Genomic DNA, 24861 nt, shown 5'->3' on the forward strand with positions numbered 1-24861 from the left:
CCACAGGACAGCAGCTTTCTGGTGGAATTCCTGCTACCCTCAGGCTCGAGGGACTTCTCACTGTTTGTCTCCCTCCAGTATCTTTAAACAGCTGTCTTTCCTCTCTGTTAAAAGTTTAAACTTGCCTACCATGGGTCTTTCATGACACCATTGGACCCTCTCAAGATGAATGTTGGACCCTGTTCTGTTTTTCACCAATGGAGGGCTCAAGTGTGGCCCATTAGGACACTGGGCTCAGGTCACATGACAAGGAAATGGCAGGGCCGCTAAGCCTGTCCCACTCGTGCCGTGCACAGGACTGGAACAGGCGTCCATGACTGCAGAGGCGGTGAACAGCTCTTAGGACCGTAGGCTCTATGATGCTGGTTCTCACCGGCCGTCCTTAAGCAATGAACTTCACTGCAGCCTGGATGACCCCAGCCACCCCTGTGTGTTGAAGTGGGTTCCCGCCGCACATAGGAGGCAGGGGGCAGGTATCTGGTGATGTGCAGCAGAGGACTGTCCCAAAGGTGTCAATTCAACCTGCCTCTAGTCTGCATGAAACTCATCCACAGCTCCCCTTGTGCTTAGAATAAAAACTTGGCTCCCACCTGTGGCCCGCAAGGCTGTGCTGCTCACATCCCGGCCCCACCCTCATCCTCATACCCCTCTCTTCTTTCCAGCCTCACTGGCCTCCTTCCTGCTCCTCTGGTTTGTCACGGCCTTGGCCACCCCAGGACCTTTGCACAGGCCATTCCCTCTGCCTGAAATTGGTTTCCTCCATCGTCTGCACCATCTAACGCCCACTCATCCTTGCAATCTCAGCTCAGACAGCACTTCCTCTGGGCAAGCCTTCCCACCTGGCCCTCTCCTCAGACCCCTCTCCGAGCTGGACCATCCCCTCTGCCATGACTTTCATCTGTGGGCTGATTATTTATAGCACGTTTCCTTACCAGAGCTAGGGAGGAAGTGGGGCTGCCTTGTTTTCCATCCACAGGAGGAAATGACACCTTCCTTGGGGCCCAGCAGGCCTGTGGGACTGTGCTCACCAGGTCCAACCCAAGGCGTGTTTGCTTGCTTGCTGACAACTCCCTCATGCACCTCCAAGAGCTGAAGCTGGAGGGCCCTGCACTCAGAACCTTCTCCCCAGGGCTCCCAGGACCGCTGGCTAGAGGGAAGGATGCAGGGCGTCTGAGTTCTGTGCTGTCTCTTGCTCTGGGCCCGGAGGATAGCAGCTCCCACACGTGATGGGGTCCCTCTGCTGAGGACGTTCGCATCTTGTAAAATGTGGTTAGGCCACCTCCTGTGGTCTAAATGCCAGGAAACCCTCATGTCAGAGCACCTGCTCTGCTTCTGCCTCTCCCGCCTTCAGACAAGGTGGAAACCAAGGCTTGGGGGCCAGCGAGGGGCCGAGGCAGGCAGCCCGGCCGTGTCCACTGTCCTTCTGCATAGAGCGCCCACCTGGCGTCTTCCCAGCAGCCTCTGGGCAGAGGAAGCAGGAAGACACGAGCCGGATACCTGCCAGCCTCCTGGGCCTTCAGTGATGCTCAGCTGTGCAGAGCCACGGTGCCCGCCTGGGTGCAAGTCCAGGGCCGGGTGAGGCTCAGATGGAAGATGGATGCACGGAGGGCGGGGGGTGGGTGTTGCCTGATGAAAACTCCAGACTCCCCGATGGCAGGGCCCTTTGTCACCCTCTCCTCTGGCTTCAGGGCCTGAGATGAACACAGTGGTCACTCAATGCATTTTAGTGGCGGGAGAGGGGTCACTCAGCGCATGTTAATGGGGAGTGCAGGCAGCCGGGCCAGAGGGAAGCTGCCCCACGTGCCCACCAATTTGTTTCTCAGCCTCCTGTCTCCTTTCCCTCCACCCTCAGGAATGGTCTCTGGTCAAGAATGTGGAAGCATCTGGCAAACACATGGTGTGTTACAGACGCGGAGATACGGGACCAACGAGTGTACACATTCAGCCTCGTCCGCAAAGAGCCTGTGTAGGTGTTCCCTCCATGCACACACACACACACACACACACACGCTTCTGCACCCCTGGGTGGGAACAAGATAATTTGCCCTGCACGAGGCAAATTGCTTACAAAACGCTAGTCTATTAGTTGCTAATGACATCTCCATGGATGGTACAAGGAAGCAGAGTGTTTGGGGTTGGCCTGGAGGCCTCTTCTGGACTCATGCAGCCCAGCCCCCTCCCACAGGCTGGCTCTGGCTTGTAAGTCAGGAAAAGACTGAGCTTCTCAGGGGTGCATACAGGTGGTGCTTAATAAATACTTTTGGGAGAGGAAGCTGGCTTCCTGCGGTCCCCGAACTGGACCAACTTTGTGGACGCCACGGAAACTCACCCAACCCGTTAGCAAAGCCAGGGAGTCAGGCACGATAAAAAAGCCCAAGGTCATAGAGTTGGGGGAAGTAAGTTGACTCAGGGGAGGGGGAGGAGGAGGTGTCTGAGCCACAGAGTTTCCCATGCAGCCAACAGGAAGACACGCTTTAGATAGCGGCTCCCCCTCACCATGTTTGAATTGTATTAAATGTAGGTAAATGTAAACCAGACCTCTGAGTTTTTTTGACTTTGTTTTCCTGCCTGAAGAATGCTCCCTGGCCTTATTCCCAAAGCCCTGAGGATCACAGAGGGGACTGAAGTGAAAATGGCCCACCGGTTAGAAGTTGGTAAGGACCCCCCCTGCCCCACATTGCATCCCTGCCCCCAGATGGTGCTGCCAGGGAAGGTGGGGGAGGGCAGCTCCCCCCCTACCCTGTTCTGAGCCCTGCAGGTGGGCCTAAGCAGGGCCCCCCGTGAGTCTGCCTGGCTGGGGTGCAGGGCTGAGCCAGCCGCTGGCAAGTCGACACTGTCTCCAATGTGCGTGGGACCTGGTACTTTTCCAAGGGCTTTTAAATGCATTATCTCGCTGGAGGCTCATTTGAGGCGAGGCCTCGAAGCCGACTGGAAAACAGCTAATTTACTGAATCCTGAATGGAGAGGAAGCAGAAGGCGGCGTGTGTTTTTGCTGAATCTCAAACCAAAACAACCTTTTGTTAAAGAACAAACAAATAAACAAAACCGCTGAAATCAATTCACCCGGGAACAGTACGAACAGAGGTTCTGGGCAGAGCATCTCAGCAGCAAATTCCAGCTCAACCAGTGTGGACTGGGGGAGGGGCTGCTGGGGTGACGGATGTACTCATGGGGTGGGGGGAGGTGAGGGGGCAGAGTCCCTTTGGGGAGGGGCATCGGTGTGCACCAGGGGACCAGGCTGACCCTCCCAGGGAGACCTTGAACACTGGCTCTTCCGGAGGTGCTGCTGAGGAGGGGGCCTCCAGATGAGGGCCCCTGAATAAGGCAGGAAGAAGGGGTGCATTGGGGGTAAGGGGCCAGGCTGAGTCTAAGAAGAGGCTGCATTGCTTGCAGGGAGGGCGGGAGAGTGTCAGAGGTTCTGCTCAATCAGCATCCATCCCAGCCCCTTGGAGGCAAGTCCCCTGACGTGGTCGCCATGGGTGACATGGGGTCTTCCCAGCCTGCAGGCGTCCCCAGGGCCTGATGCTGCCTCTCCTACACAGCCCACTCCCATAGGCCATGGGACGTGGACTGCCTGGCCTTCTTCCACAATGCCACCATCCAGCTGCAGTAGCTGAGGCCAGTGGAGGCCCCCATGGCCAGCCCAGCAGCTGAGTGGTGGGTGGTCCAGGAATGGCGGCCAGGCTGTGACCAGAGCCAGGGCTGCATCAGGACCAGGAGCTTGTCATCTTTAATGACAAAGTCAGCCCCCAGAGCCTGGGCTTCCTGGCAGGATACGGGTAAGGCTCCCCCGGCCCCAAGAACTTGCCTTGTGGCCCGGAGGCTTCAGAACTTTCCGCCCCTTCTTGCCCCTGCTCACCAGAACTGCTTGGGACCGGGGTGGGGGTGGGGGGGGGTACAAGTCCCTGTTCCCTTAGCCCCAGAAATATACCAGGATGGTGACTTACTGTCACACAAGCTGCTAGCGGAAATGGGCACTCCCACTGTCCTCATTCCCGTCTGCAGGGTCACTTGTCAGCTGGCCCTCCAACCCCAGGTGGGGACTGGAAGCCCAGTCCCACTCACAAGAGGTCATGGGGGCTGCGAGTGGTTAGCACTTGCACTTCTATCCCACTGGGCTGAGTAGGGGCTGTGCTCTACTCTCCTGGGACAGCAGTACTGAAGCCCCCTCATCGCCCCAGCATTGTTGGGCTCTACGTGACGGTGGTGATGGTTGCAGCCAAGTTCATCCAAGACCACTTCCTTGGCATTGCCCACTCCATCATGTATGACCAGCTGCCTGATGTAGACAGCGTGCTGGGGCTCTGCAAGGACATCTTCCTGGTCCGCAAGCTGGGTGAGCTGCAGCTGGAGCAGGAGCTGTCCGCCAGACTCACCTTCCTGTACTGCTCGCCTGAGACCATGATCAAGTGGACGTGCCAGCGCCCACCCACTCCCTGCCTGCCCCCTGCCGACCCTGTTGCTGGGGCTCCAGTGGAGTGGCTGGAAGCAGCTGTTGTGTCCTCAAGCCCTTTGGCCTCAGAGAAGTAGGGTCTTTGCCTCATCCTTGCTTCCCCCCAGTGCCAGGCCCTTGGCCTGCAGCTGTTGCCCAGCTGGGTCCCTGGGCCTGAGGCCCCCTTTGTGCCCGCACAAGGAACACTCAGTCCCCCGGATCCCTGTAGCCCCTGCAGGGGGTGTGGACAGTGCCAGCTGCCAGGAGAAGGAGCTGGGCCACCTCAGTGACCTCTGGCTCCTTCAGGGCTTCTCAGGGAGAAGCTGGATTGAGCTGCCAACACCAAGGCCATTAAGCACGCTAATGACCCATGAAGGCTCCTGGCCCCTCAGGCCCCCGTGCCTCCCTGAGCCCACTGACCGCCTCGTGACCACGATTACTGCAATTTAACACGTCGGGCCAGGGCTTTCCCAGACGGGGCGGAGGCCCTGGGACTGCCGCTTGCCTCTTCCAGGCCCAGCCTGGGGCTGTGCACACAGCAGGCAGTTAATAAATACATGCTTGGGATCATGCCCAGAAAGAGTGACCTTGATTTCAGGGCAGGGGAAGGGACCTGAAGTTTAGGGAGCCTTGGGCAGGGGTGCGAGGTCAAGGAGCCCAGACACAGCCAGGAAACGTGTGGTCTGCAGGCATGTTCTCGCCCTCCCGTCGCCTGCAGAGGTGGTCCTGGCTCTGTGCCAGGTAGATCCTGAGTCCTGGACCTCCTCTGCGGAGTCCAGGCTGGGGGTCTCCCTGACACCTGGCCAGGCTATGCCCTTCAGCTCCTAGGATCTTGCCCAGGGGGCTTTCGGTTGACCCTGTGTAACACTCGCCTTGTGCCGTGCTCAGGGATCAGGACACCTTCCAGGCAGACTGCGGGTCGTGGGAAAGTCCGAGGTGCCCGCCCTCCAGAGCCTGCACTCCGAACCTCAGAGCCCAGCTGGCCCCGGGCTCTCATCTGCAGGAATGAGGTTGGCAAATTTCACCTCAAAGTCAGGTGCTGGTTTGGGAGGAGATGGTGGCACCCGGAGCCTCAGACCCACAGGCAGGTTGTTGGGCTGCTTGCTAAAACGGGCTGGAGAAAGACGGAGACAGAGGCAGAGGTGTGATGTGGTTTAGCCATGTTTAATTCAACTTGCAGTGAACTCAGAGGGGCCCGAGTAGACATTCCTCTTGCTCCATAAAACCTGAGCCAAGTCGCCCCATCCTTTCAAAGGGGTGGTCTGTTGGAGGCAGGGACTGCCCCAGCTGGAGTGGGGCCTGGGTGCTCTGCAATGCGGGTGCCATGTACGGAGCCTGGGGCTGTAGATGGGGCCACCGGCACCCACCGTGGGGCCCAGGCACGGGTGGGGGGGGGGTCTTGAGGGCCACGTGGACAAGAGCATCAGGGCCGCGCATGCATTCTGGAGCCTGGGGGTCGTGCAGGGGCCCCAGGGAGGGGCACGGTCGGCAGAAGCTGGCGGGGAATCAAACATAAAACAAGCCCAGTGCTGCCCACTCACCCCTCCCTGGGCCCCCCGAACCCTGAGCTATCTCCTAAGACACAAGAAGGAGCTGTTTCCGTCACCATGACAACTAAAAACAAAACATCTCAAAGTATAATCTTCCAATTGCTTAGAATTAATCAGTGCAAAGTGAGGTAAAGTGCCCAGTGTCACTGGGCAGGGCGGCTGCGTCACACAAGCCTGCGCCTCTTGGAGTCCCTCTCCGCGTCCCCCTCCTGGGCGTCCACCTCGCAGCCAAGCGGGGATACCAGGTTCAGCAGAGGGTCCTCGGAGGCCTGGCCGAAGAGTGCCAGCAGAAGGGCCACACCGAAGCCCGTGGCGCGCTCGCCCTGTGGGTGAAGACAGTGGAAACCTGTGCGGCCAAGCCCCCCACCCCAGCAAACCCGCCACCATGGGAGGGCTCTCGGACCAGGGCATCTGACCCCCCGTGCACCCCCCAGCTCCCTTCCCTGTCCTGTTCCACTCAGAGCCGGTGGAGGACGAGCTGTGGACACAGCCCTGGGTTCTCCTCCCCTCCCCTCTCCTGGCTCCTTGGGGAGGGAAAGGGTGAGACCAGGGCCCCTGGGCCTCCTGCCGAGGACAGGCGGGTTGGGAAGGACTGTGCACAGCAGCCACACTGTTCCCAGGGACGAGGAGACCAGAGGTCAGGGGGGACCACAGCTGGCCGTGTGACCCTCACACAGAATGTTTCCGATGAGCTCAGCCTGTGCTCTGGAGCCAGAGAGGGGCTCTGGATGCAGGAGAGAGTGGGAGCAGCCAGACCCGTGGGGAGGGGCCAGCAAGGGAAGCAGAGTGGCTGGCCGGCCAAGGAAGGCCTAACGGTGGGGTGGGCAGGGGCACCCCCGGGGCCCAGACTCACGGCGTGCACGGGCGCGGCGATATCCAGGTGGACCCAGACCCCAGGCCAGTCGAAGCCGATGTGTGAGGCGATGAAGAGGCCAGCGCAGGAGCTGGGGCTGTTGTCCCGGTCCTGGGGTAGAAGGCAGTCGTGAGCATCCACCGCAGCCATGGTGGGGGTGGCCACGGTGGACACCCTGTGCCCTCCTGACCCCCTTCCTCAGCGACCACCTCTTCCAGTGTCTGCAAGAAGGGGCCTGGGGTGGAGGGCCCAGTGTGGAGAGCAGCAGAGAGGGTCCCCGTGGGCCTGGCAACTGGGCTAGGGGGTCTGCCTTCACCCTGGGGGCAAAGGGGGAGCCAGCGATAGACCCAATGGGGACTCCAGAGTGGGGAGGATGCCCCAGTGCCTGCTGAATGGACATGCTGCGGGAAGACCAGTGAGAGCGCCATCCCCTCCCCTGATTTCTCCCCTCCCCTACTCAGAGCCCAGATCTGGGCCCTCACGGGGGGACCAAGGTCCACCCTGCTCCACACCTACCGCCACCGAGTTCTTCATGTCGGCCACGGCCGAGGTGAACTCGCTGAAGTGCAGCTCTGGGCAGTACACCAGCGGGTGCACCAGGTCCCCACACTGTCGCCCGGCCTTCACGCAGGCCGCCTCCCACTCGGCGCTGTTGGTGAGCACAGCCGCGTGGTACTTGCCTGTGGCAATGCCCTGGGCATGCGGGAGAGATGTAGAGAGCATCACCTGGCGGGTTGGGGGACACTGAGGACAGAAGAGGGGCTGACAGAAAACAAGGCAGAGAGAGAGACAGGGAAAGAGGGCCCCTGTGGGGGCCAACGCTGTGCCAGCATTCCCTCCAAGGTCCATGGGCTCTGTGTGCCTGCACCCTCACAGACAAGCTCTGACCTGGTGACGAAGCAGAAGGGACAGTGGGACCCACCTGAGCTCCGGTCAGGGTGGCCATGTCCAGGATGATGTCAGCGCCCAGGTCCTTGCAGGCGTAGGACACGCCATCTGCCAGCACCAGCCTGCCCTCAGCATCCGTGTTGTTGATTTCCACAGTCCTGGGGACAGCAGACACCCCACTCAGAGCCCCTCCTCCCCGTCCTCAACGGCAATGCAGTGCCTAAAGGTTGGAAAGGGCTTGGCCCCCTAAGCTGGGGGGCAGTCCCCAGACCCCATGGGCCCCTGACACCTCAAACAGGGACCCAACCCCCATCGCAGGCACCCGGGGCTCTGGGACAGCACAATGGGGTGGGTGCTATGAGGCGGGTGGGTGGGGTTGGCCTTACTTTCCAGAGTACAGCAGGTGGATGTCGTCTGGCCTTGTGGCATTGGGCCCCACGGAGTTCTCAGCCAAGCAGAACACCGCATGGAGGGTGTCTTTGAAACCCTAGAAGCGGCAGACGAATGGATAAGAAAGCTGTGGTACATGTACACAATGGAATATTACTCAGCCATCAAAAAGAATGCATTTGAATCAGTTATAATGAGGTAGATGAAACTGGAGCCTATTATACAGAGCGAAGTAAGTCAGAAAGAAAAACACAAATACACTATATTAACGCATATATATGGAATTTAGAAAAATGGTAATGGTGACCCTATATGTGAGACAGCAAAAGAGACATAGATGTAAAGAACAGACTTTTGGACTCTGTGGGAGAAGGCAAGGGTGGGATGATTTGAGAGAATAGCATTGAAACATGTATACTATTATATGTGACATAGATTGCCAGTCTAGGTTCAATGCTTGAGACAGGGTGCTCAGGGCTGGTGCACTGGGATGACCCTGATGAATGGGAGGGGGAGGGAGGTGGGAGGGAAGGTCAGGATGGGGAACACATGTACACCCATGGCTGATTCATGTCAATGTATGGCAAAAACCACTACAATACTGTAAAGTAATTAGCCTCCAATTAAAATAAATAAATTAAAAAAAGCCCACAAAACCCTGGAGGGACAAGGGCAGAGGCTCCAGTTATAGGCTGGGAGCATCAGGGGCAGGAAGGATGGTGACAGGCTGGAGCTCTCTGACCCACAACAGAGAGACAGACAGACAGGTCCAAGGAGCAGAGATCACAGCCCCCTGCACTCCCCACCATCCTGGCGGTGGGCCCTAGGGCAGGGTCCCAACAGAGGCCAGGAGATGCAGCATGCACCCCAGAAGCAGAGCTGCCTGCTGGGTTTGAGTCTGTGCTCAGCTCCCGCCTCCTATCCATACAATGTGGTCAGCGGTCACAGTGTCTAACCTCACAAACCTGCTGATCTTTAGCTTTTGAGGTTGGGCTTTTGACTTTGATGACCTTGACCCTTTGCTGTTTCCCTGTACCTACACTCAGGTTGAGTGCACTAAGTCCCTAGGGGCACAGTGACCCCCCCGCCACCCCTCAGTGTCCCTCAGGGCAGCCACAGAAACCCCTGTGTGGGTGCGCCTCCTCACTCCCACGCTCACTACACTCAACTCTGACGTTAGCATCTGTTGGTCACTCTCACCTGAGACAATTACTATGCTGTTGTTTGCCAAAAGGTGGGTTCCCACCTCTCTCCCTTGTACTGTTAGCAACTGGGAGGCCACTGTGAGGAGATGACTTGTTCCTCTTGGCGTGAGTGTGGACTCTTACTTCATTCCGTGAGTGATGACCCTCATTATATACTTTGGGGCTCAAATGGAGGCACATTCCTCTTCTTAAAAAATGAGTTACAAAGCAGGAGGAATCCGAGGACCACTTCCAACCACCAGCTGATGAACCAGCCTTAATTGCCAAGTGGTTCCTCGCCCATGGGAAGGGTCTACCTGCTGGGGCACCAGCCACCTGTCCAGATGCCAGGATGGACCCTCCATGGGCGCAGTCACCCCAAACCCATAGCTGAGACACCAGGCAGTGCAGCCGCCTGGGAATTTGGCTCCTATTGTTGGACACTTTCCCGTGAGCCCTTCCCAGAGTGCCCCCCAGCCCTGGAGGCCGGGTATGTCTCTTGCATACTTGACGAGCTCATTAATGGAGTAGGTAGCAGGCCTGGCTGAATCTGGTCAGGTGGGCTGGGTGCTGCTGAACGGGGGCTGCATGACGCCCCCCAGTAGAGTTGAGACACCCCCCACCCAGCACCCCTTAGGCCGAGCCCCTCCTCCCCTCCAACCTTTCTGCTCCCCTCGTGGGCGTGGCTGGGCAGAAATCATTTGCCAAGATCTTTTTGCTTTTGTTTTCTCTGGAAGTCTCCCCCTGGGGGTCATGCTGCTCAGGTGGTGCCTTTGAGGAAGAGGGGCTTATGCTTGGTGACCGGAAGGGCTGGGCTTTTCAGAGTTACCTGAAGCAGCCATGCTGAGAGGTGAGTGGCCCTGGATAGCCAGGGCGCCCCATGCCTCTGCTCCATAAACACGCTCTATGGTGTCAAAGGGCAAACGTGGGGAACAGCCACGGCACTGCTTATCGACCAGGCCCCCAGCTCAGGAATTTGGCTCCAATTGTTGGGCTCTCTGAGGCCTGTGTGTTCTGGGTGGGGAGCACGGAGGCCGCTGGCTGCCCAGGTGTCTGGGCTCGGTGTGGCCACTCCTGGTATTCCAGGACAGACCCCAGACCTCTTCCACCAAACAGCAGCCAGCCCCTCCAAAGACCCCTGCCCTGAGTGCCAGAGCCCAGGGGTGAGCAGGCAGGCAGCCTGCTCCAAAGCACCCTTCCCATTTTGGCTGGGGCGGGCGGGGTCTTAGGACTTAGCGGAGGGCCCATGATGCCAGCGGGCGTCAGGCAGAGAGGTGACATGCCTGGGTGGGGTGACACTCTTGGCGTGAGGAGCCCTGACTGAAGCAAGGAGCTCTGGAGGCCCCAGGGACCCGGCGCAGGAGCGTGGAGGGGGATAGTGCCAACCACGCAGACTCAGGGGGCTCTGGGGAGGAGAACCAGGGAGGAAGACAGGGCCCCCCTCACCTGCTTGACGGCGGCTCTGAAGGCCCCCAGGACAGCCGCGGCGCCCCCGCAGTCCCTCTTCATCCCTGGCATGGTGGTCTGTGGGGGCAGGAAGGGGCGAGAGAGAGGTGAGTGGATGCTGACACCCCGGCAACAGTGCTCTCCACTGCGGTCCCCACACCAGGGCCCCAGAGGCACAGGAGCTGGCGCCAAGTCACCTGAGTGCCTACAGAACCCAGGAAACGCCACTAGTCACCCAGGGATCCTCCAGAAGCAATGAGAAGCCAGAGTCAAATTTACCAGGTTGGGGGCGCACGTCCAGCTTGAGCAGAGCTTTGGGGGTTACTGAACAGAACTGTGTGAGGTTCAGTGGGGACTTCCAGAGTGGCCTGGGTCAGAGGCTGAGCTGTGCCCAAGTCAGCCTGGGGGTCTGTCGCAGTTCCTCCGTGTCACGACCTTGACCACCCATCCAGGTTAATGTGAGCTCTTCCCAAATATCATTAGTCACTGTGATACCATCAATCCCACTCCTGCCCCAAGGGCACTTGCCACCTGTCTGCATTCACGTTTCCTGGGTGACGGGGTCTAGTGAGGGAGTCGCTGGAGACCGAGGGGCCCTCCTGCCACAGAAGTAAACACCATTTCCTGTACACTAGTTGAGGGCAGCTAAGCACTTTTACGGTTTATAGGCTCCTGATGCTAATTGACAGGCTCATATTTTAAATTAACAACAGGTCATCGGATGTAAGGATTCGGGACCAAAATGTACCAATTTTTCTGAGTACTTATTGGATTACACGAGCTGAGAGTTTTAATGGAAAGTATTTTTAGATATAAACTGAGCTGTTTTTACAATTAAGTTGAGCAAAAATGACTCAGCTAGCACTATTGGAAATAAGCTGTTTTGACCTAACCTGCGAGAAACCACGAGATTGTTTAAATGGAATAATGGGGCCTCAAACTGAGAATCAACCCCCCTGCAGGATGGCCACATGGAAAATGGCTGGAGATGGCCACTGAATCCCCGTGTCCCTGGACACAGAACAAATGTCGCACCACCAACACAGCTCCATAGACTGAGTCAGCCTCGTGGACCCCACCTGGCATTCCTGTTTTTATAAAAGAAACTATTTCCACGGGAACGCTTTCGTAACCGTTGGGTTGCTGTTTGTACCGATGGGGCAGTGGCGACCTGGGGCCCGTGGGAACTGGTGGTCACTGGGTTAATTTCCAGGCCTTTAGGAAACAAGGTGGTGGCCATTTCACTCAAGTCTTCTTGCCGAAGCAGTGAAATGATTAGCTTTTTAAAAACCTCAACCGTAGAGAAGAGTCATTCCCAACACTGTCTTGGTGGCATGGAAGGGGTAGGGGAGGTCCTGTGCTTGTTCTCTGATGCCCGGCGCTCGGTTGTGGCCAGGCAGCTGGAGCCCAAGCAAGAGTGGGTGCCAAGTCCTGAGCTCAGTAAGCCTCTGCTCTCCCAATACCACTGTCCTGGAGGTGGGGTGGGGGGGACCACTGACAGACTCCGGGGATCCAGATGCAGGTGTATGCAGACATTTTCTCGAAAATGGCCAGAGTGAGCCTCTCACCTCCAGGAGGACAGCTGGCATTACTTGGTAAAACTGGAGCTTTCAAGCAAAAAAAAAAATCAGGGTTTTGGAAAACTTGTATCTGCTTCCATGATGGCATCCTAATACTCAACTTCAAGCTACATGAGATAGATGATGATATTAATAAATGTAACTTTTTAAAATATTGTATACTGAAAAGTGTCAAAATCTGGAGGTACGGCATAACTCTTTAAACAGTATTTTCCAAATGGCTCATATGTGATATCATAAAACCATGCATTCAGAATTCAGGATGGACCCACAGATTTCAACGTGGCAGAGCTCACAGGCATGGCTTCAGATCCTCCGTTATAACTTACCTTTTAAAAACTCCCACTTGTTGAGTTTTGGTGTAACAGCAAAGAAGAAGGTCCTGAGTTACCTGAAGAGGGTATTAAAATGCTTCTCCTTTTTCTAACTGCTGAAGGACTGGGGCCAGATTTTCTTTTTTAAATTTCAACTAAAACATATCGCAAAAGACTAAATGCAGAAGCAGATGTGTGATCACAGCTGTTGTCCACTATGGCAGACAGTAAAGAGAGCTGCAGAAATGTAAAACGGTACCAGTCTTCTGGTTAATTTCTTTTTTTCATTTTGGAAAATACACTCCTATTCATAAGACTGCATTTTATTTACAGTGGCATGCAATGGGGTCATATTGGTCTTTTTAATGAACTAATAACTATCTTTAAATTCTCCCAATTTTAATTTCTAGTAGACAGCTAGCAGACATCACCCTTATAAATAAAATCTCTTTCGAGATCAGTATTTTTTAAGAGTGGAAGAAGTCCTGAGATGAACACATCTGAGGCCCCTTAATTCACACTGATCCTGATTTGCCTTGAAAATCTCTGAAAACAGCCAGGACTGTTCCTGCAAAATTGGGAGAGGGTGCCACCAGCAAAATGACTAACCCTCATGAAGCCTTGCTTCTCACTCCACCCTCTTAAGCCAACGTCTGAATGAGCCCACAGATCCATCCCCCAAAACTCAGCTGCTAATGGGGCAAGAGCCCCTGTCAAGGGTGTGGGAGGAGGGTCAACACCAGGTGTTAAGAATTTAAGAACAATAATAAACCAACTAAAAGCTGAGTTGGATCAGAAAGAATGCTGATCACTGAAGAACGGATGCTTTCAAATTGTGGGGCTGGAGAAAACTCTTGGGTGTCCGTTGGACTACATGGAGATCTAACCAGTCAATCCTAAAGAAAATCAACCCTGAATATTCATTGGAAGGGCTAATGCTGAAGCTCGGATATTTTGGCCACTTGATGCAAAGAGCCAGCTCATTGGAAGAGACCCTGATGCTAGGAAAGATTGAAGGTAGGAGGAGAAGGGGACGACAGAAGATGAGATGGTTTGAAGGCATCACTGACTCAATGGACATGAATATGAGCAAACTCCAGGAAATAGTGGAGAACAGAGGTGCCTGGCGTGCTGCAGTCCCTAGGGTCACAAAGAGTTGGACACGACTTAGCAGCTGAACAGCAACAAAAGCTTGTTTGCTTGTTGTCATCAGTGGTAAAAGAATTCCTCCAGAAGAAACCCTGTTGTTGGTTGAAGTGAGTCCTTACCACATAAATAAAAACTTCAGACCTGCCTGTCTTAATTCCTCCTCCTTCCAGAAACATTATCCTACATGGACACTAGTCACTGCCAGGGGCACAGACTCCTCAAGGCACTCTGGTTCTGAAGCAGGCAGGCTCTGGAGGTGGCTGGTGTCCACGGCACCTCTGACAGTGAGTTCTTGCCTTCGGATGGCGGATTCGGCGTAAACACCAGGAGCAGTGAGCCCTGCTGCTGCCCACAGTCTTGGGGAACCACTGGGGTTGTGCTGTGTAAGACATTTTTACTCCACAGACGTTTGAAAGCTACTGGGGTCCATCTCAAAGAACCAGAAACATGGACACTGACGATTTGGGGAGTTTCTTGGGAAGTGGGGTCTTTTTTGGTCTCTGCCGAGGGACCCTTCTGTTAGAGACTTTCCCTGAGTGTATCAGTTGCTTCATGTGACAGAAAGTCTTCAAAATTAAAGTTAATTGTGCTCTTTTGGCGGAGAAGGCAATGGCACCCCACTCCAGTACTCTTGCCTGGAGAATCCCATGGATGGAGGAGCCTGGTAGGCTGCAGTCCATGGGGTCGCTAAGAGTCGGACACGACTGAGAGACTTCACTTTCACTTTTCACTTTCATGCACTGGAGAAGGAAATGGCAACCCACTCCAGTGTTCTTGCCTGGAGAATCCCAGGGACGGGGGAGCCTGGTGGGCTGCCATCTATGGGGTCACACAGAGTCGGACACGACTGAAGTGACTTAGCAGTAGCAGTGCTCTTTTGGATCAACTAGAGTGCAGAGACTGACAAACCTGGCATCTCCATCTAGCGAACAGAAACATGTGAAGAAGACCAATGTGATACAGTCACCGACACATTGGCTGAACTGAAGGCTGGACGGCAGGGCTGTGACGCTGGCGTACGTCACCACAAGAGAATGACATGGAGGCGTCAGCTTTTTCTGTCAGAAATTACTTAATGCTATTTATAAGTGTTAACCGATGACTGTTTTCTTTATCTGTACTATAATACTCATAATATTTTACTGCAGATGGTCACGAAGACAGTGGGCATCACCCTAGGACCTTTTCTTCTTCTTCTCCAGATTTTCTGTCCTGACTCAGTGCAGGCGTGAACGGTCTGCCCCTTGGAGGGGATGGGGCCCCGGGTCCTCCCTCCTGGATGCCCCAACAACTTGCTCTTTCCTCCGACACCTGAGAAGGGGCCGCCCTTCCCCCCCACGTCCCCCCAGCCCTGGTCCTGCACCTCACCTTCCCCTTCATGCTGAGACCCCCGGTATCGTAGACGATGCCCTTGCCCACCCAAGCGATGGTCTGGGTGGCTCCGTCTGGTGTGTGGCTGAGGACGGCCAGGGCCGGGGGATGGATGGCGGCTTTGCCAACACCGTAGATTCCTATGGAAAGCACAGGACTCGTCAGTGAGGCTCAGGCCGGGCCAAGTGGAGGACTCCTGGGAGTCCCCCAGAAACACTGCTCTCCCCACAAACAGCTGCTGGCCTGTGGGTGTTCCTCTGGGCCACAGAGTCTGGCCATGTGAACCAAGTTCCCCGCCCTCTCCTGCCCCTGGCTGCTGTGGGATTGGGGGATGCAATTGAGTTCTATGTGAAGTAGTGTTAGGCAAGAAGACTCGCTGAGAAAAAAAAAAAACAAACTGTATCATTCCCAGAAAGCAGTGAACAGGACTGCAAAATGAAGAGATTTTGGATAATGCTTCAAGGCTGTTCCAGCCCCGCTCACCCTCCCATCACTGACCCCTCCATGCACTCAGCAGGCGCCTCCCTTTCCCAGCTCACCCCCGCTGCTGCCTTGCTGTCAGTTTACATGCCCCAACTTCTTGAGAAAACCATGGCTTGCTGTGGGCAGAGGTCACACCTCAAGGTCCCCTGATAATCTAACCGAACAACTGTGGCAACCAGGACAAGAGCCAGTAATGGCTGCCTGACAAACTCCTACTCATCCTGCAAGACCTGCTGCAAATGTCACCTCCTATGTGAAGCGCTCCCTGACAGAACTGCCTCCAGCTGCAACTGGCTTATATGACTGTGATAGACAGCTCGAACAAGCCCCCACGGATCCCCCCTGGGCATTCATGATCATGTGGATTGTCTCCCCTCCCCCATGAGGGCAGGACGGCGTGCCTCAGTTTCTCGGGACGTAGCAGGAATCGTCCAGGATGAGGTTACAGAAACAAGGCCTCTGGCTTGTGTGCTCTTTCTTGTCTCTTGCTCAGAGACCTCAATCTGAGAGGAGCAGCTGCCACGTTGCAAGCTGCTCAAGGACAGGCCCACATGACAAGGAGCAGCCGGCTAGGTCTCTGATGGCAGGGCCATGAGTGAGCCCGTCTTGGGCCCTGGTTGAGCCTTCAGGTGACCGCAGCCCCAGTTAACACAGGTATCATGGCCTGGAGAGACCCTGGGCCGGACCCAGCTAAGTCACACCCAGTTCCCCACCCACAGACCTGCACTCGAAGGACCGTGCTGCTCTCAGCTGCTGCCTTCTGGGGTAACTGGTTTTGCAGCCACAGATAACAACCACAGTGACCTTCCCAACCCTGTTCTAGTTGTCACTGTGCCTTGGTGCCTGGGAGGTGGGAAGGATGGGCCTGGCAGTCAGGGAGGGCTCTCTGAAGAAGTGGTCTGTGAGATCATACTGGGGGAGAGTATCCCAGGGAGAAAGAGCCATGAGAACAGGTCTTGATGGGGATATGAGCTTGTGTATTCGAGGAACAGAAAGGCCCTGCTGGGCTGGCCTGGGAAGCAGGAGAGCAGCGCGGGGGAGGCTGCAGAGGGGGCGGATGGGGAAGGACTTGGACCCTGTGGCTTCCAGGATCTGAATCAGGATCTGAATCGCTGCCTCCTCTTTCCCCCCGGGATGGGCTGCTTCCCAGGGTCTGGCCTGGGGGCTGGACACAGGCTGGTTTCCTGTGGGGTGAAGCTTGGGACAGCACAACATATGGCCTGGCAGCCCCCCAGACCCCCAAGTACCCCAGGCCTCTGCTGAGGCCAGGACCCAGGAGGACTGGCCCCCACCCACCTCCAAATCCTCTCGCCTTCAGCTCCTCATCCCGGATAACGGTTGGGACGATCCCCAGTTCTTTTCCAACTTTCTTAATCTCCTGGATGCGTTCATGGAAAAAACAACAACACACAACACGTGAAGATGGCTTAAAATGAGGGTGAGGCCAGGGACAGGGGTGAGCAGATGCCTTGTGGTGGGAGAGGGGTGGGCCGGGAAGCTGAGGCCCTGACTCTCGGCTCTAAGCATGATTAAACCCAGGAGAGGAGGTTTAATCACCTCCAAACTCTGCGATTTCCTGTGGCTCATGGCTCGAGTCCTGCATGGGGGCCTCGAGGAGGAGGCTGTGTCCTCCCTCCACCCCCGGCTGAGGCCCGGGGGCCCCTCAGCTCTGGGTGGACGGCAGGACTCTGTCTGCAGCAGCCCATGGCTTCCCCAGATGAGGTGCGGAGACTGTGGACGGTCCCCTGGCAGCCCTGGGATTCCTGACTGTCCCTGGGGTCGATCACCACCATCCCACCCCAGCGGACCCCAGGGCCACAAACCTCAAGGAAGGTGTCTGTGTTCATCTCATTGCAGGGTGTGTCCACGATTCGGGCTGCCAGCCGCACGCCTTCCGTGGCACTTGTTAAACACTAGGAGAAACAAAAGGCTGTCACTGGGGTCCTGGGACAAGGTGGAAAGTGTCCCTCATTGCCAACAGCCAGGACCCACAAGTGTCAGAGGCACACATCTCCCAGGGGAGGCTGGGCAACGAGAGCAGGTAGAAGGGAAGCAAGAGTTGTACCCATGACCCCAGCCATCTACAGAAAGACCCCTATGGCTGCAGAACCACAGAGTAGCCCTTTGGCCTAGCATCCTCTCCTGATTTACATGGGGCCCTCCTTGCTTTCGGAGCCTCGTCTCCTGTTCTGCCCCTTACTCTGGTGGTGGGTGGCCTCCTGCCTAGCCCTGAGTGCACACCTCATCCAGCCTCTGCCAACCCCATCCCCTTCTCCCAGGAGGAGGTGATACCCTCTGTTATGGGAGTCTGAAGCCCTGACCACCAGGGGAGGGTATCAGGAGGGTTTGGGGAGGTGCTCAGGCTTCAGTGAGGTCAAGAGGGTGGGACCCCATGATGGGATTAGCGCCCTTGTAAGAAAAGGACGCAGCTGCAGAAGCCACCCTGATCTGGGATGGCTAGGCTCCAAGATGACCAGCCTTTGGCAGTCTGAGAAACAAGCATCTGTGGGTTAAACCCCTGTTGAGGGGCTGCTGTCATGGTTGCCCAGGCAGACCAAACACCTTTGCTTCTCTAGCCAGGGTCCCAGACACCCTTTGAGGTACTTCTCTCAAAGGCCACATGATCCAGGAGCCTCTTGGAGCCTTGCAATGGAGAAAAGGCCCCAGGACCTGCTGGGGAGGCGTTTTTCTCATGTGGGCCCCATGGGAGTATCCCAGAGCCTCACCCTTCTTCCTGGGCACCTGATGCGACACTGCTCTGGCCACAGGGCAAGAAGGGAAGGACACAGACAGCTGGGCCTTGTGCAGAGGGCATGCTCATGTCTCTCTCCCCTCAAAGCTTCTGCCAAGAGCTCCCATGCACCTGACTCAGCCCTGATGCTCAGCTCTGCCTCCCTGTTCTGTCCCACCTGGCCCCCCAGCACCCATCCCAGGGCCTGGCTGCCTTAAGAGAGAAATGGAGTGTGGGTTTGGCAGGGATGTGGACAGCATCCAGCTTCTTGTTGCCTCTTCCAGGCCCACAGGAGTGGGGAGGCCAGCTCTGGGTCCCTAACAACAGCCCAGTCCCCTCTCAGGTCCCTGCCTGTCCCCAGGTAATTAACCCCTAAACCTCAGAGGCAGAGACTTGACAGCTCAGATCTGAGGCATGCCATGTGGTCCCCACAGCCTGGCAGCAGGCCCTCCCCAGGAAGGGTGAGGGTCCCCACCTGTGGGCATCAGAGACCCTTGGCTGCTGTCTGGGAGTGCATCAGCACCCTGAGGGTTGTCTCAAGGGAGGCAGGATGCCGGCCTCATGACCTTGTGAATGCAGGGCTCCTCCACGCAACGCAGCAGTGGCTCAGGTGAGAGGGCGCACCTCGCTGGGCCTTGATCTCGTCAGAAAGCAGCATCATTCACTCACTCATTCGTTCATCCACGTCTATGTGAGCACCTGTCATGCACCGGGCTCCACACTAGACTCTGAATCCAAAGAGGTCCAAGGACGTGAGTCCAGCAGAGACTCACAACATTAAATGCTACGGAGGAGGAGGGTATGCGAGGCCACAGGGACCCAGGTGGGAGGGAAAGGCCACACGCGGTGTCAGAGCCTCACACTTACGATCCCCGACAGGAGGAAAAGGCGGCTGATGGATGGCAGCTGTGGTTAAGGCCCGGGTCTACCCCTTGCTGGCGTGCCTGCGCTCAATCACTTAGTGCCTCTGAGCCTCAGCTTGTTCAGCTCTCAAGCAGGGATAATAACAGGACCCATCTCACGGGGCAGTTGTGGAAATCAGGTGTTTGTACACAGGTGTGCTCGGAGCAGAGCCTGACATCTGACAAGCACCCATGAAGCACTGGCCCTCCCCTGGTCATGAGGTGGTGGGAAGCGGGAACCAGAGTGGGGCATCTTGAGGCAGCCAGGCCATTAGGAGGCTGCTGCCTGGTCCCAGAGAACCAGGCAGGCACCATAGGATGGGTGGGGTGTCAGAGCCAGGGAGACCCACCAGCCCACTGGCTCTATCACACACAAGAGAACTAATATGCACGGGACCAAGTCCCCCCCCACTCTGGAGGTGGGCATGGGGCTCCCACACCAGTGAGAGGCACAGAGGCTAAACTCAGATGTACAATCTCAAGTGAGGATGTCTCTCAGCTGGCAGATGGGAAGGGTGTGGGGAGGAGACAGGGCTCCAGGTGGGTGGGGACCCTTCAAGGAAGGATGAGAAGTGCTCTAGTCTGGCAGGTTTGGCCCCTAGAAGACAATGGAAGGAAGGGGATGGGCGAACTCCACGCTGGTGAGCTGAGTGAGGAAGGGAGTTAAGACAGGCCAAGCAATCAGACCATGTTATTAAAGGTTTGAAGAGCAAGGTGGTGAGATAGTGGATGAGGGGGTGCTAACAGGGCCTGAGACAGAGTGAAGGGTGAGGGAGCAGAAAGGACCACCTGAGTCTGGCATTTGGAAGGGGGGCTGCAGGTGGGAGGGCGAAATCATAGCCACAGGTCTGGGAGGGTCACCTGGCAGTCAGCCCACACACGGACTCAAAGCTGGAAATTACCTCCAGCCTTGCCTCGCTTCAAAAGGATTATTTGGTCCTTCAAAAGGACCAAATGAAATAACATATGTAAAAGCGCACCATAAAGGGTAATGTGATATATACACGGGCGGGATTATTAGTATTAAAACACGAAAGCGCCTGGTGCGAGGTAGGTGCTCATAAACACTGGCTGAATGGAATTGAATCCTGAGAACAAGACCACCTTGCGGGAGGGAGCCTGTGGCCTGGCTTTGGAAAGGCCCCGGGGGGCCTGCTCTCTCCAGCAGCAGCAGCCCTGTCCTGTCCTCCCAGGGAGTGTCGGGGAGAGAGCACTGCCCAAGCTGGGCGGTGGAGGGGGCACGGTCTGAGCTTCTAGACACCCACTTGCAAAGTGGACACTTCCACTGGCCCGTTGTCTTGTCCAACCAGGAAAAACTCCACCGTGACGGTCTTCTTCTCTGTGCGCCGAGATGCCCCTGAGCGGTGGGTGAAGAGGGGGAAAGCGCGGGCCAGGGCGCAGGCGGAGGCGAAGGCGTCAGACCGCTCACACACCATCTGCAGCACCAGAGAGCAGAGCTGTGGTGAGGGGAGCGGAGCGGGGGAGGGGACCCCGGGGTCGCCCCATGGGAGCCCCTGTCAGGAAGTGCTTGGGCCCCACAGCTGGGTCAGAGGCCACTGTGGAAACAATCTGGCCAGAGATGCCCCAGCAGGGCCTGCATCCCAGGGGCCTTCCCCGGAACCATGGTCCCATGATGGGAGAAAGAAAATGTCAGCCGCCAGATGTGGTCCACCGCCTCCCGAGACCTGACAGCCGGACGTGCAGGGCCGCACGGTGGACGTGGGCTCAGGAGGTCTGGGTCGGAGTCTCACATCTGCCACCTACACTGGTCTGGGGTGCTTACGTCTCTGGGACCTCAGTTTCCCTGTCTGTAAAGCAGGGGTGGCAATGTCCAGCCGTGGAGCAACGTCCACTTCTGAAGATACTGTGGCCGGAGTGCTCTGCGGTCCCAAGGACTGAGCCGTGGGAGACACAGGTCATGACCAGCACGGCCAGCACACTGCACACGACCGGCAGCCCGGGTGGGGGTGGTGTGGGGCCAGCCTCTCAGGAGCACTCACCAGAATACACCGATGGGTCCCCGGCGGCAGGCAGGTCCGCACCAGGCGGGTGATGAAGTGGGCAGCCGAGGGGCTGTTGTGGCGGCTCACCCTAGAGGGCAGGGCGGCCACGGTGGCATAGTTCAGGTAGAGGGGACAGCTGTCCGTGGGGTTAGGGTTGAGCGTGCTTAGCGCGGCCTGCCAGAGCTGGATCAGAAGGGGAGACACAAGACAGACACCAGGCTTCAAACGGCTGCCTGCCAGGAGCACTGCGTGTGGACACCGGCATCGCTCGCTAAATGGGCACTTTTGCAGCTTCCCTGGCACCGTGGATCCCTAATTAAGACGTGTCACATCTCACTAGATAAGCGCGTGTGCGTCTGCTGGCACACGTCCACCCTCGTGGGATTAAGCACTGGGGACTTAAACGGCCAGTTTGGGGGCTGCTTTGCCACAAAGGCACTGGGGTGAGACCAGTCAGGGGTCTTGGAAAGGGGCAAGCGTCACCGCCACGAGGGTTCCGGAAGGAGGGTTCGGAAGGCGGCGTCAGGGCCCCTCGAGGGCACTTCCTTCGCACCTAGTGGGCTCTGCCAGCTCTGCCCACGAGCCTGCGGCCCGGGTGGGTGCAGGGCATGAGTGGCTTCCGGGCGAGGCTGCTGGACGGGAGCCAACGCCTCGGGTTCTCGGGAGGCGGGCGGCCCCGGGCCTCGCCGGCAGGCCTAGTCCACCAGGCGCACCCGGCCGGCTGACTGGCGGGCTGGGGGCGCCGGGCGGCCGAGGCGGGGCCTCCGCGGCCTCTCCGCTGGCCCAGCCCCGCCCGGGCTCTGCTGGCCGGCGGGGCGGCGCATGGCGGCCGGCGCGGCCCGCTCACCTCCTCGGTGACCCGGGGCTGCAGCTTCCCGCGGACGTGGCTCCAGGGCACGCGGTGCAGGTGGTGCAGTTGGCCCAGCAGCAGCAGCGGCCGGCTCTGCGGGTCCGCGTCCCCGGCGCTGGCCTGGAACTGCAGCCCCACGTTCGCCATCTTCGCCGGCCCGCGCCCCCCGCCCGGCCGCCGCGCCCGCCGCGCTCGGGCTCCCGCTCCGGCCGGGCCTCGGCGCCGCCCCAGCCCTGCCCGGCCGCCAGCCCCGCCTCCCCCGCCGCTCCGGGCCGCTCGCGAGACGTGCAGGGCCCGCCCGGGGCGCGAGGGGGCGCCGGGCCGGCGGGGCGGAGGGCAGGCCCCGGCCCGGAGCGGGCCCCGAGTTCCGCCAGGCCCCTGACCGCGCGGGGCAGGCCCGGCCCGACCAGGCCCTGTCCCCGGCAGGCCCCAGGCCCGGCTAGGCCTCAGATCGCCGCAGGCCGGCCCACCCCGGCCCTGATCCCCTGGTCCTCCCGCTGCCAGGGAGGAAGCACTGCACTTCCGGGATGGGGCCCCGGCCTTGGCAGGCTGCCAGTGGACCCTGGTGGCTTTGACCTCCAGCGGGTCCTGAGCAGATGCGGGCCCAACGTCAAGTATGCCCCAGCCCTGTCCACCAGACCAGAGTATCGGTGAGGCCTGAGCCAGCCCAGCCCCAAGGACAGGCGCGCCCCGCCCCCGGGTCTCCGAGCCCCAGTGGTGGTCCAGGGGATCCCGCCCCACTCCTCTTCCCACCACACGCTGTCAGTTTGGACTTGCTTGGGGATTCTTGGACTCCACGGTCCCCTCTCCTCACTCAGTGAGTTCCTTAACCTTTCTCAGACCCCCACTATTTGCTGGGCACTGACCTTGATGTGAGAGGGCATGGGGGTCTGGGTTTCCATCCAGGTCGCTACTTCTGGGATGGCCAATTATAAAGCCAGGCGTCACCTATGGGTGGGTGTGTGGGGCCTGTCCAGCCCACCCTGGGCTGAAAGCTGTCCCTGCAGCCTCCCACTCACTTAGGGAGAGAGGAAGGGTACCTGGTAGCTTACAAGACCCCTGAGCCCACCTCACTGAGGATCTAAGGCTAGTGGAGGGCCCCTGGACTGGGCTGGCAGACCTGGATGAAGCTAGCAGGCGTCTGGTGGGTAGTGGGTATGTCCAGCTCCCGGCTTAGATACGAGGGTCGCTGGGTAAGGACGCAGTTGAGGAAGCTCCTCCACCAGGAGTCATTTAAAAGAACCTGTTGCCCCATGGTGTCCACATCCTCATTGCTCAAGGGCCCCTCGTTGGCACCCCTCTCTGTAACCTCAGCTAGTTCCATGCACCCATCCTCATATTTAGAATTTCCTCTTCATAATCAACTTCAAAGAACAGCAAAGCCAACTGTCTAGCATGGCAGCCAAGGCCACTGACCTCCCAGCGTGTCCCCGACTCCATGAACTGCCACCCACCCTCAAGCCACACTCTCATCTTCCCTGTCTGCTCCCTCCCTGTCTGTCCCTGGGCTTTGAGCCATGGCCCCAAGCATCGCCCTGGACTAGAGCTCCAGCCTTCTGAAGGTAGGCCTTTGTGTCTGCCTTTTTCTCCAGGGCCTTGGCAGTCAGTTTCTGACGGAGTGTAAGGAATTCCTTCGAAACCCTCAGCTTTCCTAACACAAAAGTTGGTGCTAATTGGATCTTATTTTCCTCAAAAGATTTTACAGCAGCTGAATGTTTTCACACATTTGTAAAGGGTATGAAGAGCATGTACGAGGATCTCTCACTCTTGTTTGCAAATACACTGCAGACAGGCAGTTGGCCCTCTGCAGGGGAGTTGATTTCCTAGAAGGTGAGGGACATAAGCCCTGCCCAAATGGGTGAAACAGGACTTACAGGCTAACAAGACAGACCCAGTGTCCACAGGGCTCTGGAACCAGAGCTCAGAGACTAGGGAACAGGAAGGGCGTGGGGTGGGGGGTGGGGTGGGGAGGGAACATGGGGAGTCTGATTCAATCCACAGACTTGCAAACTGAGGGAGGATCCAAGCCACGTTTTAGAAAGCCAGATCTGGCAGTTTTTGTGTGCAGGGAGTTGGAGGGGGAGAGAAACTGTTGGTAGAGAGAGCACCTTTCCCTTTAGAATTCTTCTATATTTAAGAATACACTGAATAACCCCCATGGCCCCAAGAAAGGGTGAACAAGATGATTCAATCCAACCAACATTTATTGAACACTTATGTACACAATGCAAGAGAAAATGGGAGACGCTTGTTAGAAGCAGATATTCCTGATTCTGGTTTTAAGCCACTCCTGAACTGAAGAAATCCAAACTAAACAGACACTGAGGAATGACTCCATTTCACATGCCTGCCAATTTCCTCAAGATGCTGCCTGTGACAGATGTAACTATATTCCAGGAAAGTACTTTCCCTCCTTTTCACTGTGGACTTTGCAGACTTCAACATAAATAAGGCAGGCCCCACTTTGTTTAGATAAGTTTTTATGAAGGTATTAATCCATGGCTTAGTATATACTTCACTGTCAATGAAAAATTCACCTAAATTTAATTTTCTTAAAAAAATGAAAATTTAAAACAACTTACCAGGCTCTTTAATGCAACCCAAGAAGTAACTCATGTTTCTGACGACTTGAAACTGATTCCCAACTCAACTATGTCTTCAAACTTAATTTAGGAATTGAGGAAAAGACTAAAAACTTCTGGAAGAAATCAGAATAAAGTTCCCAGGACATATTA

At 57.0% G+C, this 24861-nt stretch overlaps 1 protein-coding gene across 1 annotated transcript; it reads right to left on the reverse strand.

Moving 5' to 3' along the window:
- Positions 1-5580: 5580 nt before the first annotated feature.
- NPEPL1 (aminopeptidase like 1) lies at positions 5581-22537 on the reverse strand. The gene is made up of 12 exons (XM_055544609.1): positions 22124-22537; positions 21274-21459; positions 20539-20709; positions 17464-17553; positions 16937-17018; positions 15155-15297; positions 10744-10821; positions 8110-8210; positions 7758-7881; positions 7352-7528; positions 6836-6946; positions 5581-6305 (listed from the first exon to the last, which is right to left on the reverse strand). The coding sequence occupies exons 1-12, from the start codon at positions 22271-22273 to the stop codon at positions 6147-6149; spliced, it is 1572 nt and encodes a 523-aa protein (XP_055400584.1). The 5' UTR covers positions 22274-22537; the 3' UTR covers positions 5581-6146.
- Between the last annotated feature and the right edge of the window lie 2324 nt (positions 22538-24861).

Source organism: Bubalus kerabau, chromosome 13 (assembly GCF_029407905.1).
Source record: "Bubalus kerabau isolate K-KA32 ecotype Philippines breed swamp buffalo chromosome 13, PCC_UOA_SB_1v2, whole genome shotgun sequence".
Lineage (NCBI taxonomy): Eukaryota > Metazoa > Chordata > Mammalia > Artiodactyla > Bovidae > Bubalus > Bubalus kerabau.